This window comes from Mugil cephalus, chromosome 23 (genome assembly GCF_022458985.1).
Source record: "Mugil cephalus isolate CIBA_MC_2020 chromosome 23, CIBA_Mcephalus_1.1, whole genome shotgun sequence".
Lineage (NCBI taxonomy): Eukaryota > Metazoa > Chordata > Actinopteri > Mugiliformes > Mugilidae > Mugil > Mugil cephalus.
In genome coordinates, this window is record NC_061792.1 from 4,043,886 (window position 1) to 4,058,448 (window position 14,563).

Sequence of the window (14,563 nt, forward strand, 5' to 3'; positions counted from 1 at the left end):
AAAAATACAAAAAATGTAATAAACAATAAATTAGTAAGAAATAAGTAAGAATACAATTAAGTAAATGTAGATATAATTAATTATAATTATAATAAATAAATAAAATAAAATAAAATAAAACAAGCAAATTAAAAAGATTTGCTGTACGAATGTACAAGAAGAAGATCTACAAGTAAATGCACTTCTATTCCTATCCACATTTTTCGATCCATATTACATGAGTTGCATCAGTTGTTGCGGTCTGACTTGTTCCCCAAATGTTCACACGGTGTATGTTTATATAAGCCTATGTAATACCGCTTTACGCTGGTATCCTTGAGTAGAATGGCAGCAGCTTTAATACATATCTTTGTTCTGAGTCTTCTGATCTAAGCATCTGAAGCATTTTTTTTTTTTTTTTTTATCTGTAAGTTAAAAAAAGAGTTGTTGCTTTGTTCAAATGTGGCATGGAGTCGTTTGATCGTGAAAGAAGGGACGTGAGAAGAGTGTTTTGAAAAATCTCGTCATCACTGGTGCTTATTTGCCCGCTCTTTCACAACATTTTTTGGGATTCCATGTTAGACATGGATATATTGAGGACTCCTAACACAGCAACTCAAAGAACAGAAGGGAGAGCACGGGAGAGCAGTGATGGAGGAGGAGAACGTGGGAGGCACACGGAGGAATATTATTGTTTCTTCTGCATGCTAATGGAAAAAAAAAAAAAGTCAGGGATGAGATGAGGAGACAGGGAGACACAGGGGGACGGAGGACGGGAACGCAGAGGCTTGGCAGGTTTGGTGGGTGGGGGTGGGTGCCTGTTTATTTAACCAGACAGAGAGGAGGGACAAAGAGACTGCCGAAAGATGAGACGGCCTTGTTTACTCCCCATCAGAAGAATAATGAGGGATGACGAAGGGAGATGCATAAGGAGGCAGGAGAGCAAAGCAAAAAAAGGAAAGAGAGGAGGAAGAGAGAGGGAGAGAGATGGAAACCTCCTAAACCGTCACTATTACCAAACATGACTGAATGATAAATACCTGAACCACTAAGAGACAAAAAAGAGAGTGCGGTAATTGTGGTTTGCTTTATTTCTTGCTAAATTCCACACTTGTGATATGACTCAGTGAGGTAATTCAGTTCAGTAACTTTCTCTGCAAAGTGCTGGAAGCCCAGCGCAGCTTCATCAAGGACATTTTAAATTTCTGACATCGCTTCCGGTCCTTTATTGACGTTCAGCGGGAGAATAATGAGCTCCCCCGGCCGACTGTATTTATGTTCTCCGCGAGCTGACAGATCCAGTTTATACTGGCTCAGTGGGGACCCGTGTTCTTCTGCTGATTGTAGCTGGATTCAAAAAAAAAAAAAAAAAAAAAAAACTCCAGGGACAGTCAGATAGATTTTTTATTCTAATTTGTGTCAACTTTTTAAAGTCCTCAAGCTATGAAAAATGCTTACTTTGATTTTTCCAAAAGATTTGTTGGAACAGCCACATAAAGGGAATATTCAGTCTCAAATCAGAAAGACTATCCGAGATTTTTCTGCACTGACACCATGTACTTGAGGAAACTTGCCTCGATGTGTACATGGACACTAGTATTCCTCTAGTATTTATTTATCAGTCTTAATGTTCCCATATAAAAGCTCTATGTTCAAAGGTAGTTGACTGTAGAGGGAGTTCCTAGCCTGGAAATCATCCATATTTATTTTGGCAAAAAGTTGGTCTGCAGCCACTCAGTTGGGCACGGAGTATGCTCCGGACCAATCAAATGGTTTTGAAGCACATAACGTGGTGACTGACAAAGCTTTGCCAGATTTAAAATATAGTTGGGCGAGAGTTGTTTAGAGTTCCTTTCAGTTTGTATATATGAACCTGCCTTTGTCAGTTTTACTTCCTCTCCCCATGGTTTCTTGTTTTCCAGGTTTTCTCTTTGGTTGGTTTAACCTACCAAACTCTGCAGCGCTTTTTTGTTACCTTCATTGTATATCCTCATTAAACTTGTGACAATCCAGTTGTCTTGCATTAAGGTCCTACCTCCTTGCTACGTTTGCTCCACACTTGTCTTGATCATACAAAGCAAGTATTGGACGTGCCTCCAGGACTATGGAGAAGACATAGGATTAGGCGTAATACGAAGGAATAACGAGAACCAATACAATTCAGATGGGACAAAATACATGGGAGACAATGCACTTCTATAAAGACACTACCAACAACAGAGGGCCACCTAGCCTTAAGGCGCCTTTAAGGTGCTGTGGGATCTAGACGAAGTAACCTGCGAACGTAGCCTAGTCGAGTCAGGACTTTGTCTTATTTGCCAGTCAGGTTAACATTTGTTTCTACTTCCTGCTTCTGCCACTGAACCTTTGGGAAGTTCCATTTGTATTGATCCAAAACAATCAATTTGAAAATTGAGGAGATGGAGAAGCATCCAGAAATACTAAAGCAGAAACACACTACCAACAAGTGGACGTCAGTTACGACGCTAGAGGTCTGCATCAACTTAGCGCAGAAGTCTAAACAACCTATAACAGTATGAGTTAGGTTAGGGTGATTAGCGGCATAGTGTATGCAAAGGACTGAGCATAGGTTATGATATGATTGTGAGTGTGTGTATTGTGTATGTTCAGTCCACTTTCAGCAAATTCAAGGGTAAAATTTTAGGGAAGAGAACGTTCCATAGTCTGGTTGTCATCGTCGTCTTCATCCGCTTGTCCAGGTCCAGGTCAAGGGGGCAGCAGCTTCAGAAGGGAGGTCCAGATGGCCCTCTTCCCGGCCACTTCTACCAGCTCCTCTGGAGGAATCCCCAGGCGTTCCCAGGCCAGACAAGAGATGTAATCCCTCCATCATGTCCTGGGGCAACCTAGAGGCCTCCCACCAGTGGAACGAGCCCAGAACACCTCTAATAGGAGGCGTCCTGGAGGCGTACTAACCTGATGCCCAAACCACCTCAACTGACACCTCCTATGTGGCCGAGCTACTTACCCTATCCCTAAGGCTGAGCCCGGCCTCCCTGCGGAGGAAACTCATTTTGGCCGCTTGTATCCTCAATCTTGTCTGGTTGTGTGGGACCCTAATTACAACTGTCCGCCACTATCTTGCAATCCAAGAAAGCACACTTTCCAAACGAGACTTCGACAACCATGCCCTTGGCTTTGTTAGAGACTGGCTGTTGGTTCTACACTAGGCATTTAGATGTTACACCTCCCACCGGTATGCTGAATTGTTGTTGTTCCTGCTGATGAGACCCAGGACAGTCCTGTCATCTATCCGTCGCCACATAAAGCGAGTCCAAACAATTCGACCGGCCCGGAAGATCTTGGTCAGATTATAATGAGTGATTCTAGATCAACTGTCACAAAAAAATCATATGCAATTTGCGGAAGTTGGTCTGGCAAGTGAAGAAGTAAGCTCAAGTCAGTCTTCACAGACTTGATATTACATTGACTGTCTGTTCTATAGAGTACATCTGAAAGATTGCCTCCTCCTGTCAGTCATAGATCAAACGCAGCCCTTCGTTTGATGCAAGAACCTGACTTGGGCAATTAAAAGGCCGGATGATGAGACCGGAGCCTCACTGTTCAAAAAGACGATAGGAAGGTGTCCATGCCACCACAGGGACTCCATCTCCCAGTAGTCTATTGAAGCATCAGACATCCAAAAGCATGTGCTCATCATTAGGCACCTACAGTACAAAATAAACAAACAAACAAAAAAGAACTGTCCTGTTAAAGGATCTCCTAGACATGGGCCATTGTTGTATATATGACACATCAGAATCTGAGCTTATTCACTGTGGTGTTTGTTTGATTATTATTGCCTTCCTGATGGCTTGTTGTTAATGTACCAGATGGTTGTCTGAGGCTAGAGCAGCGTAATAAATGACCCTCAGATCACGCTGGCGAGGGAGTGGATTATCCCGGAGAACAGAGGAATCGCACAAATGCCAAAATAAGCTTAATGTAACTTCTTCTTCTTCATTAAGTTAACGTTGAAATATACTCTACTACAGATGGTATTCTACTGAGAGCTGAGGTTTGCAAACCTACAAGGCCCAGATGGGACAACATAAGCAGGGAAACTACACACTAAACTCTTCTCTCTTCTAACAACTACTTGCACTTTTGCACTTGGCACGGTACAGCCAATTTTTCACGTGCAAATGCAGGTGAGTGCGTGTGATTGTAAAAGCAATGATTTGTGCTGCTCAGTAAGTCTTCCCTGGATCGATAAAGGTGAAAAAACAACAGCTTGCATTGAGCTGTGCAGCACTATCAAGTACATTTAAGAGTAATGTTAGTGGAGAGAGTGCCTAAAGGGTTCTTTCATGTATAACTGGGGTTTACTTCAAATAATAATATCGATCAGCCATAACATTATGACAGGTTATCATCACTGGGTGGGATATGTTGTTAGACATAAGAAAAACAAACAAGTGAAGGGATTTGCGCAATTTGAAAAGGGTTGTGTTTGTTCTTGTGCAGTCCAGAAGCCGTGCAAAGCAGGGCTCAAAATTAGCACTTGTCGCCCGCCATTTACGACCCAGATTCCTCTATGGAAAAACAGATTTTAAGTTGTCTCTCCACTTGGCTAGTTAGAAAATTTGAGATTCCTAACACTGTGCGCATGTTTTATTATTATTTTTTTAATATTGTTTTTTTTTTTTTCTGTCACCTCTGGGGCTCCGTAGAGGGGTAATTTCTCAAGTGTTGAGAAATTATGTTGTTTTTTCGTGCTCATGTCATTGTATAAACGATATTCCAGTATGTTATCAAATCTATATTTTAAAAGCTGCTGTTTTAGCTGTTGAACTGTCAACTGAATTTAGATTCTACCTGAACACATCATGCAGATTTTGTACCAATAAAGTAGAACACTATTGACTGAGAGCTGTCGCCTATATAAGAACGAGATGATTGTAATATGGTACTGCTATATAGCTAGTGAAATATAATATCAAAGCAACTTTTTGGTTTTGGCTAGTAAAAAATCTGGCTGGCAAGTGACTTTTTTCATCTACTAGCCTACTTGGCTAGTAGGTCAAAAAGTTAATTTCAAGCTCTGCTGTGCACAATTCTCTTTTTTTTTTTTTTTCTCTTCTGATCGGTCTGATCAGAATTGAGTGTGACTACGCAGGGTTAATGCTTTACAGCCGTGGCCGAGCACTTTTTAATTGAAATTAATTGTGATATTGGGACATTGTTTCAACAACGTTTTTAAGATTTGTCGTAATGCGGCTTAAAATGGGAACTGAAGATAAAAAACAGATGAATCTGTAGATGAGCTGCACTCTTAATTGGATATTTTATCTATCTGTTCTATCTACTGAAGGACTGTGCGTGGTGTGCGTGTTCCTGGCGCTCTGCTTGGATATAGGAGCCGTGATGAGCCCGGCGTGGGTGACTGCCGACAACCAGTACTACCTGTCCCTGTGGGAGTCCTGCTGGAAGAGCACCGAGAACTGGCAGTGTGGCAGCACGCTGGGCTCAGGTAATTAGTAAGAAGAATTATGAAAACTGTGCACTCTACAAAAAAAAAAAATCTTACCTGTTTCCAGAGAGGAGTGGATGAAAACACCTGAAAGCATTCTTCATCTGTCTATCTATTTATCTAACTAAAAACAAAAACATATGTCAACATCTGCCCTGAAAAATCACTTACAACACATTTTTTGCAGTATAACCCAATACTAAGGGACTATATAGCTTATTTGTGGAATGAATGTATTTTCTCCCTCACATACATCTTTTCATGCAATATTATTTATTTATTTCTGCCACCAACAATGCCTCTTTTGTACCATGAAGGTCTATGGGGATTGGTTGCTCTTGGAACCTAGTAGCTACAGATTTTTGGTTTTGGCTTCATTACTCATCCCCAGATTATGCTGCCTTGTTTTTCTCAAACCATGAATGAACACTGTTTAAGGAGGCTTTACCAGCAGGGCAGAATTTATGTGCTTCATATGATGACAATTACTATTGACGCCGTATAAATAAAGTTGAATTGAATGGATGAATTTTCATGTGACAATATTAGCATGCAGGTATACATTTGGCGTAACAACAAAAAAAAAAAGGAATTATATGCCAATTAGTGGGATATATCTGAAAGGATTATCTTAAAGCATAGTTCTTCAACAGAAGAACTATGACCCCTAGGGGTTCCGCAGAGGTACTGCAAGGGGGTTGCAAAATCTTTGGTTGATTAGACATTTTATATATATATATATATATGCACATGTTCTGCACCTTCATTCAGCACCCATTTAAACCCGACCAGGTATCACCACCCCATAACAATCACACTACCTGATGGCGCACAAAAACAGAACAAGTTGTTGACCTGGCCTTCAAATTCACTGGATCCCGAGCTGATCAAGTATGTGCGGGGTGATCCACAGAGGCCCCTCCCTTCAACCCACAGGACCCAAAGGCGCAACCATTAACAATAAAGTAAATATTGTTGTGTTCCAAACGCCTTTTGTTACCTTTTTCAAGACGAGTAAAACACTGTAAGCTGCGGCTGTAATAGATTTTATCTGCTCCCACAGGTCGCCAAGCAATAAACAGAAACGTTTACTATTTGCATATTTCCCTGCAGTATGAGGAGGCGTGGTTGCTTTTTGAACGCCGAAACAAACAGCCTGTGCGATCAGCCCGTCAAGGAATTTCTTGACGCAGCTCGGACCACCCCGGCGTAATGCAGGGTTCTCTCAGCCAACAAAATGCTGCCCCCGTGGGAGGGTGATAATTTCAATTTTGTCTAGGATGAAGGTTGGAGACAAAATCCTTTTGCGCGGTTTCTCATTTTCTTTCTGCTGCATGTGAGATGATGGCTTATTATCGTCATTATTATTATTATTATTATTATGTGGGTTCATTACCATATTTCATATCCTGCTGCTGAGCGTTTCCAGCAGCTCTATCAGTCTCCATCGACGCCGGAGACGAGACACAGGTGCTGAGCGCTCACCGAGGACGGCTCGGTGAGAAATGAGAGCGCGAAGCGCACTCTGGTAAACATACAAACAATTCCTGCTCATCATTCAGCGAGATATGAGCGCGCAATCATCGGTCAGGGAGAGAGCTGCACAGGCTGTAATAACATTTTTAAAGGAAGGCACAAACAGTCAAAAAAAAAAAAGTATCCAGCATTCAAATATGTGTCCTTCAAGCACAAGCACACAGAGCGATAACCCCTACGATCATGTGCAGCATGAATTATCTACGACGCCTCGTACACTTTTTTATGGTTTTGAGGTGGTAAAAAAAAAAGAAAGAAATAAAATGAGGGGAGAAGATGAAAGCAGGTTTGTGCGGCTTGGTCTTTCCCTCCGTCTCTTCTGTCATGTTCAACAGAAGGGTGGGTTCGGGGGGCTTGATACACTCTCGCCCTCAGAGGCATTAAAAGTAGACGGTGTTCATGGAGGGAGTGTCGCAGCAGTAATTACATTTCACTTCAAAGAAACAGGGAACGCGGGCCGGGTGCTACTTACGTAGCAGTTGTCGGGAGATGCGATGTTTATCACTTAGCTACACTACTGACCCTTTGCATGTGACACGTTCAGTCGCACAAAATATAAACTTAATAATATGAGCAGTAGCACCACCAAATGCTAGCTAGATGGCAAGACTGTGTAGTCAAGTTTTGATGGCATCCTAGGGGAAACAGGTTAAAGCAAATGCAGCTAGCTAACCCTTCACAGGATTGGTTGTGCATCATCTAGCCGCGGCATAGCTAGTAAGCATCCAGACTTTTAGATAGCCTTAGATCAGCACCTTTGTATGGGAACACTCTGTGACACAGTGGTACAGATCATAAGGACTGAACTCAGGTGGACTGGATGATTTAGCCCGTGAACAGGTCCGTTGGAAGAAGGTACGGGTTGGTAGCTAACCCTGCTATTGCTATCAAATATCGCTCTTTGTCTTATCTTTGCCATTATGATAAGGTATCAGATTTTTTGGAGATGTTTACAGCTCGGAAACAAAAAAATAAAAATAAAAAATGTTATCAAGGTGAAATGAAAAAACAGGGGCAATTACAGTTTCATTTATTTTAATATATATTTTCACTGTATAGTATAGTCTGTAAACAGCTACCATAGTAGTTGTAGTCTGCACGTAACCTTTTTTTTTCTCATTCATAAAACGCTAAAATTGGGGACATTTAACCGGGATACCAGTCATTCAAAACAGGGACTGTCCTCAGAAATCAGGTCGGTAGCAAACCCTACTATCACTGGGTCCTCTATTTTTGACTGACTCCTATCATTAAATCTTGATATCGCGGGATGTTCCACTTCTTTACGTTCCAAAACCTCAAAGTGACTTCTACAATTTATTTTGGGTCACTGTCCATCAGTACTGTGAAGCACTTTCTTGAAAAAAAAAAAGTTTTTATATATATATATATATATATATAATTCAACACATATCCTCCAGCACGTCTACGAAAAATAGGCGGTTATTTGTGGCACTCAAAAGGTCATGCTGTAGCGTGTATGTGGGTGTATGTTGAGCCTGGAAGAAATAAATAAATGCACACTAGAGGGAAAAATTGTGGATTGTAATACAAAATTAACTTTGCTAACTAATTTGACAGACATGATGGTAATAGCAGTGATCACATAATATGAAAGTAGACAATAATGCAGTATCATTAAACTTAGTCTTAGAAGCTGGAGTTGCTGAGATCAGGTGGCAAAGTGATAAATTATTGTAAAGCAAACTTCACATTTGACTGAAGAGATACACCCTTCTCCGTCCTGCTGGCAAGTCGTCAAAACAAATGTGTGTGCATTTCAGGGAGACGCAGCCCCAGCTTAATTACCGCCACGCTAATTGAATCCCTGCGTGAGGGACGTACGGAGGAACTCCGTGACAGAATGGAAATGAAACAGTATTAAGCCGCAGAGTGGATAATCCATTTAGGAATGTCTGGGAAACAAGGAGGGTTGGTTAATGCGACGCTGCGTGGCTTTGCCTGTCAGAGGACATCAAAGTTGTTTGAAATCTAAAATGTTTCTACCCCACTTTGGTATTCAATGAAACTCTTAAATCTCTGGCAGTTAAAAACAAACCTACTGAGTCACTCTGCTTAGTTAAATTCAGTATTTTTGTAGATGAGATGATGTTTTACTTGAGCCGTACTTGACAAATGGACCCAAACCCTGAATGAAACTGTTCCTCATTAGCATCCAACATAGTGAAACCAGAAAGCATGATAAGACGTAAGAGGGAAAGTAATGCAATTATCGTGTTAAAGATTGTAAGACTGCATTATAAGGGTCTTAGCAAACGAGGCTTCGTGGCAAAAAAGTAAAAAAAAAAAAATTATAGAGGGTCAAGAGCAACCAAAGCTATCAAGAAAACAAAAGGTGTGCTATTTGAAGAATCTAAAATATAAAACGTATTCCGGTCATTATTAATCTACAATGCAGAAAATATAATAAAAATAAAGAAAAACCACTGAATGAGATGGTGATTAATCAGCATTGGATTTTATTTTGTAAAAAAAAAAAAAGAAAAAGAAAAAAGATGGTTGTCAATGGGGAGGCCCATTTACATTTTTTTTTACATTTTTTTTATTAATTTATTTTTTTTTTTACGATACATTTCTAGTATGAACTGAATACATGGTGTTAAAATACCATTTTGCTAGTCAGTTTTGTTGTAAATTTGGTAAGGTACCGTGCAGTGAAAGTGCTCCCCAAATATCGCAAATCTAAAAAGGGAAGCATAAAAAGTAACTGTTTGCTCGTTTCAGAGCTTCTCTCCTATAGTTCAACAGATATATAACAAACTGTGATTAAAAATTACTTTTTCAATTGATGAATACCATATGTCTAATTTATGGCCTGATTTAAGGAAATTAAAAAAATTTCACCATTGACAGCCACCCATTTCTTTCCTTCCCTTCTTCATACGCAGGTTAATTTATCGAAACGGCATTATGCGCAAATTGAGTCATTTATTTAAAATTACCAACGGTGGCTCGCTGGGCATGAGGCAGAGAAACTAATAGTCCCCTGACCTGTAATGGAACGTGAGCTAAGAGGGGAAAATCATTCGATGAATAATGGAAAAGAGGATTTACCGTGGAGATGTGCTTCCACTCAGGCTTTGAATCATCGCTGTGGTGTGTGTGGCGTTCCGTAATACTTCAAAATGATTCACCATAGCTTGCTTTTTACACAGCCTTGCAATGAAAAACAGATAAGGTAAGTGTTTGCTGACGGTGCACAAAGATTTTCCATGTCCGTCAGTGGTTGCTCAGACAGTTGATTGATAGCCGTTGCTCAGCGAAAGGCGCAGAACATCAAGATGACGCCAAAAGTGGACCACTTGAGTTTCAACTGTGAAATATGAGACCGCAAAAGGTGGCATTTGCAGATGTACTGTGAATGCAAGTTCATACGGTTAATTCATGTGCTGTTCATGAACGAGCCGACCCTAGGAGCCGATTCTTTGCGGCAAACGAGAAGAGACGATCCCTGTCGGGAAGAGCCGAAAGATAGGCGAGAGCTGGCTCTTTTTAGCCAGGCCAAAAGAATCATCGAAAAGAGACGGACTTCCCATCACTGTAATGAACGACTCCCAAGGAATTATGTTTAAAAGAAGGCTTCCTGGAACCTCAACTTTATTGCACTCACTACTGAACTTTTTGAAATCACTCAAGCGAGTTTTATACCTTAATTGGCTCATCTGTTCTTAGCCTAAAAACAAATGAGGTGTAGTTAAATGGAAAGGACACAGACCAGATTTTCTTCTCCGTATTTAATACTGCATATGGCCACTTGAGTAATATGAGGAGCAAATCTCTCTCAGCCCCACTCCAGAGTGCCCAAATAAATCCCAGTTTAAGTCCCAGTGCAATTTCCATGGAGGGGCTGAGGTCTTAACTCTTGAACTCAAATTGTAGATTCGTCTCATGCTAACCCACACTGCGCTCAACATGAAGAAATGGAGTGCAAAACAATTCAGGAGAAACTGCAGCCTTCAGACTTTCGACAGGAAAGCGAAGCTCCGAGTGTTTTGTTTTCCTGGAGGTCAGTGAATCTGCTTTGTTCGGCTTAGCCCGGCGTGTCAGCACTTGGCAGCTTGTCATTATGATTTCATTATTATGAGTCTGACTTCGGTGTGATCTCTGGTTACCGCCTGCAGCACGGCAGACCCTCCGCCAATTGCTGTTGGCTTGGCTCATCTGTTGCCGGGGCAACACGCCCGCAGAGGAAGGGCGAGACGAGGAGCTCATTTCCGCAGGTAATCTGCGGACAGAAATCGACAGTGAACCTGCCGTCGGGCAGAAGGTACAGACTTCTGCAGGGACGCACACCAACAGCCACAGACACTTATCTGCATTTTTATTTTTAAAGTGTTTTCCCTTCTTTTTACACCCGCCGTTATCTGCAGCTCTCATCTTTTCCCCTTCCATCATGTTACTCTAACCACATTCCCTGCTTTCCCCTCTGAAATGAAAGTCTCTTAGTCTTTCCTCTCTCCTTATCTTCTATCTTTTTTCTCCCTCCCTCTATCCATCTTTCCACTCCCATCCCGTCCTCTCTACCCCCGGCAGGCTGCAGATGGTGCTTAATGGACGCATAACTGAGCGTAACAGCCTTGTGAATAATTCCACAGGCACAAGGTGAGCCACGGGACAGCACGCAGAAAGGCAGGCAGCCGCACGGTAGCTTTCCACATTTTATAACCCCGCATTTTGGAACTTTGAAAGAGTGCTGTTGGCTCCTGTTCCGGATTTGAATGAAAAAAAAGGGGAATATATAGTATATGTACAGTATGTGAATATAGTGGTCGGGCTCATTTTTCTGCCTACTCTTGCAGATTGTTTCACCAGAAGGCATCTTTCAAGATTTCCTCATATTTTACTGCATTCTTTTGCTCTATGCTCACACAAGCCTGCATAGAAGCGTCACAGCAGCATGATGCTGCCGTCGCCGTGCTTCCCACTACGTAACTACGTAACCACATGTATGTTACCATGTTGAGTTTAAAAAAGAAAAAGAAAAATGGTAATATTTGCTGTGTATATCATATCTGTGTGTTGTTTTTAGACTACTTTTTTATTTAAAAAAGTTTAAATGTACTATGTCCATTGAGTGGGCACGTGTATTGTATATTGAGTTTGTCGCATTAGTAAATCTCTTTCTCGCTTTTTGCCAAAAGTTTCGCAAACTTTCTTTGACTGATTTAACGTTTACAACCAAATGTTAAGGGTACATTTAGATTTCATATTTGTAATATCAATCAAAATGTAGGAGAAGATGTAAACTACGAAGGAAGTTGATGCTTATACACACCGTACGCTCACGCCCAATATGCATATATATATATGTGTGTGCAAGTTCTGAGGAAAATGAACTGTGAAATAAGATATAAATCGTGACAACCAATTAAAACTCCTTGCAGAACTAGCAGCTGTAGATACAGTACAGGGATTTACAGTCCACCCAGACAGCCAAGGGAGCTGTATAGGCTCCATTTGAATTCACGCTGGCTCACAATACACGGCCTTTTAATGCTCATGGGGTTTGATATATTAAATAGACGAGACTGAGGTTTTCAGAAAGTTGAGTGCATCTTTCAAGGTTGTCCTGGTTAGTGTGATATAATGCGAGATGGGAATATCCACGCACCACCTGTTTGGAGTGGATCTAATTTACGGCCTGCCTCTTCTCTGTATCTAACAGCTTGTAGGAAGAGAGCAATAAAACAAGGCTGGTAACTTTATACTGAAAGTGGATTCTGAGGTATAATAGGTATAATGCAACCATTACTAGCATTTACTGCTCATCAGATATCCGAAACCTGCTGAATGTGTAAAAACTCACTTCATGTAGCGCGTTGATATTATCCCTTATAGATTTGCTTTTGTAGAGAAGAGCGGCATTAAACATGGTTACCATCAGAGCAGAAACGCTGTTAGCTTTAATAACCGTTCATTTTTGAAATATAAAGGCGTCTTTGTAATTGAAGGTGACACTGTGTGGTTAATAGTGCCGCTTAAAAAGCTACCATGGAAGCTGTTCAAAAAGACACACAGACATTTATTTGCATTTGAGACGGTGAGGATGTTTTTATCTGGGCACATTGAGAGGGGAAGAATTAGCCAAGGAGGGAAGCTGAAGATTCCGAACCACAAAGTTCCGTCGCCGCCGTTCTTCGGATGGGCCGAGCGTAGAAGAGCTGCCCTTGGCGGATGTGTCACAGAGGGGTGAGGAGGTTTTCCCTCTCACCTCATAAATCCAGCGCATGTCTGCAGCCTGGAATGGAAACAGTCAGTCGTCGACTCAAACTTTCAAGCCTTTTAAACTGAACTCGCTTGTTTACGACGTGGGAAGTCGAATGCAATCAAGATGTTTGGGGTTCAAGAGGCATCGGCTGGAAGTCGTAAGGAGGCTGCTGCTAGGCAACAGTTTGGCTTGATGTAGGTAATGCTAAGGTATCATCATGGCCCCCTGACGAAAAATTATGTGACTAAGACAATAGCTTACATCCTCCTCCTCAATTTCTGAAGCTATTTCGGGGGTTGTGAATACCACAAGGGTGTTAACTTGGTGCTGCTGTTTGATACTTTTTTTGAACCCTGCCTTAGCTCACTAGTCAGACTTCTTTTTGCTTGACTGCAACTTGCTGTGTTTCCATTAGTGTTGAACCAGTGAACTAGTGTTCAGCCACACTTTGAATGTTGTCCATGTGAGTTATGGTAATTTAAATACCGTGGGCGGATGTTTAGGTCCTAGGGTTGAGACTTGAGTTGTATCAATTGTACGTCTCTCCACACTCTCTATGTTACTCTCTCTTTCTGCTGCCAGATCATGAAGTTACTGCTAAATATAATGAACCAGATTACTTAATGGTGCAAAGACACTTACGGTTGGATGATCATAACTACGTGGGGGGTATCATTTTACTTGGGGGTTCACAAAGTAAATCGTAATTCAGAAAATGGGTATTGAATGATGGTTTACTAGTTTGTGCTGCTACTCCGCAGCTTGTTCAGAGCTACTCGGAGAAAAAGTGGCATTTACTCCCTTAAAAGAGGTGATAAACGCCCCCTGACGGGAACCTCAAATAGACACAAATAGTGCTGATACTTAGTTGAGTACCTGGATGGCAAGTCTTGCTGTGTGTCTCTCGGAGCTTGCGGTGGGTGTGAAGGACACAGTGATGAGAGCTCCAGTACAACCAACAGGCGGTAACATCCCTGAGACCGGAGTCACTGTGAAGTTGCTGCTGCTGCCTGGCAGGAACGTCGCTGTGAATGGCTCGGTTTTCCTGGAATCGACACTTCGGTTTTACTGGGCTGTCTGAACCGAGAGTTAGGACCGAAATGCAGGTCCTGCTAAGTTTCCCTGAATGTTTTTATGTTTAACGTATTTGTTGGGAAAAGACGAATAGAGTAACTTTAGTTTAACTACAAAGGCCGAAGGCAAAATTTTGACCAAGCAGAGTTCATAACGCTGATTGCCTCAAGTATCATCATTAGGACGAGGAGCGGACGTTTCCTATAATGTTTATTGATTGTTCCTTTAATAATGTATGACTTCTGTTGCCTAAC

General features: G+C 41.5%; 1 protein-coding gene across 7 annotated transcripts in view; it reads right to left on the reverse strand.

The window, feature by feature from the left end:
* Positions 1-13,048: 13,048 nt before the first annotated feature.
* The window catches only part of LOC125001154 (cilia and flagella-associated protein 47-like), a 42,261-nt gene continuing 40,746 nt past the window's right edge, over positions 13,049-14,563 (reverse strand). For all 7 annotated transcript variants that reach the window (XM_047577042.1, XM_047577041.1, XM_047577038.1 and 4 more), the window contains 2 exons: positions 14,112-14,280; positions 13,049-13,265 (listed from right to left, as the gene is read on the reverse strand). In XM_047577042.1, the coding sequence (XP_047432998.1) occupies positions 13,080-13,265; positions 14,112-14,280 (355 nt within the window). In that variant the 3' untranslated portion in view covers positions 13,049-13,079. The remainder of the gene's footprint in view (positions 13,266-14,111; positions 14,281-14,563) is intronic.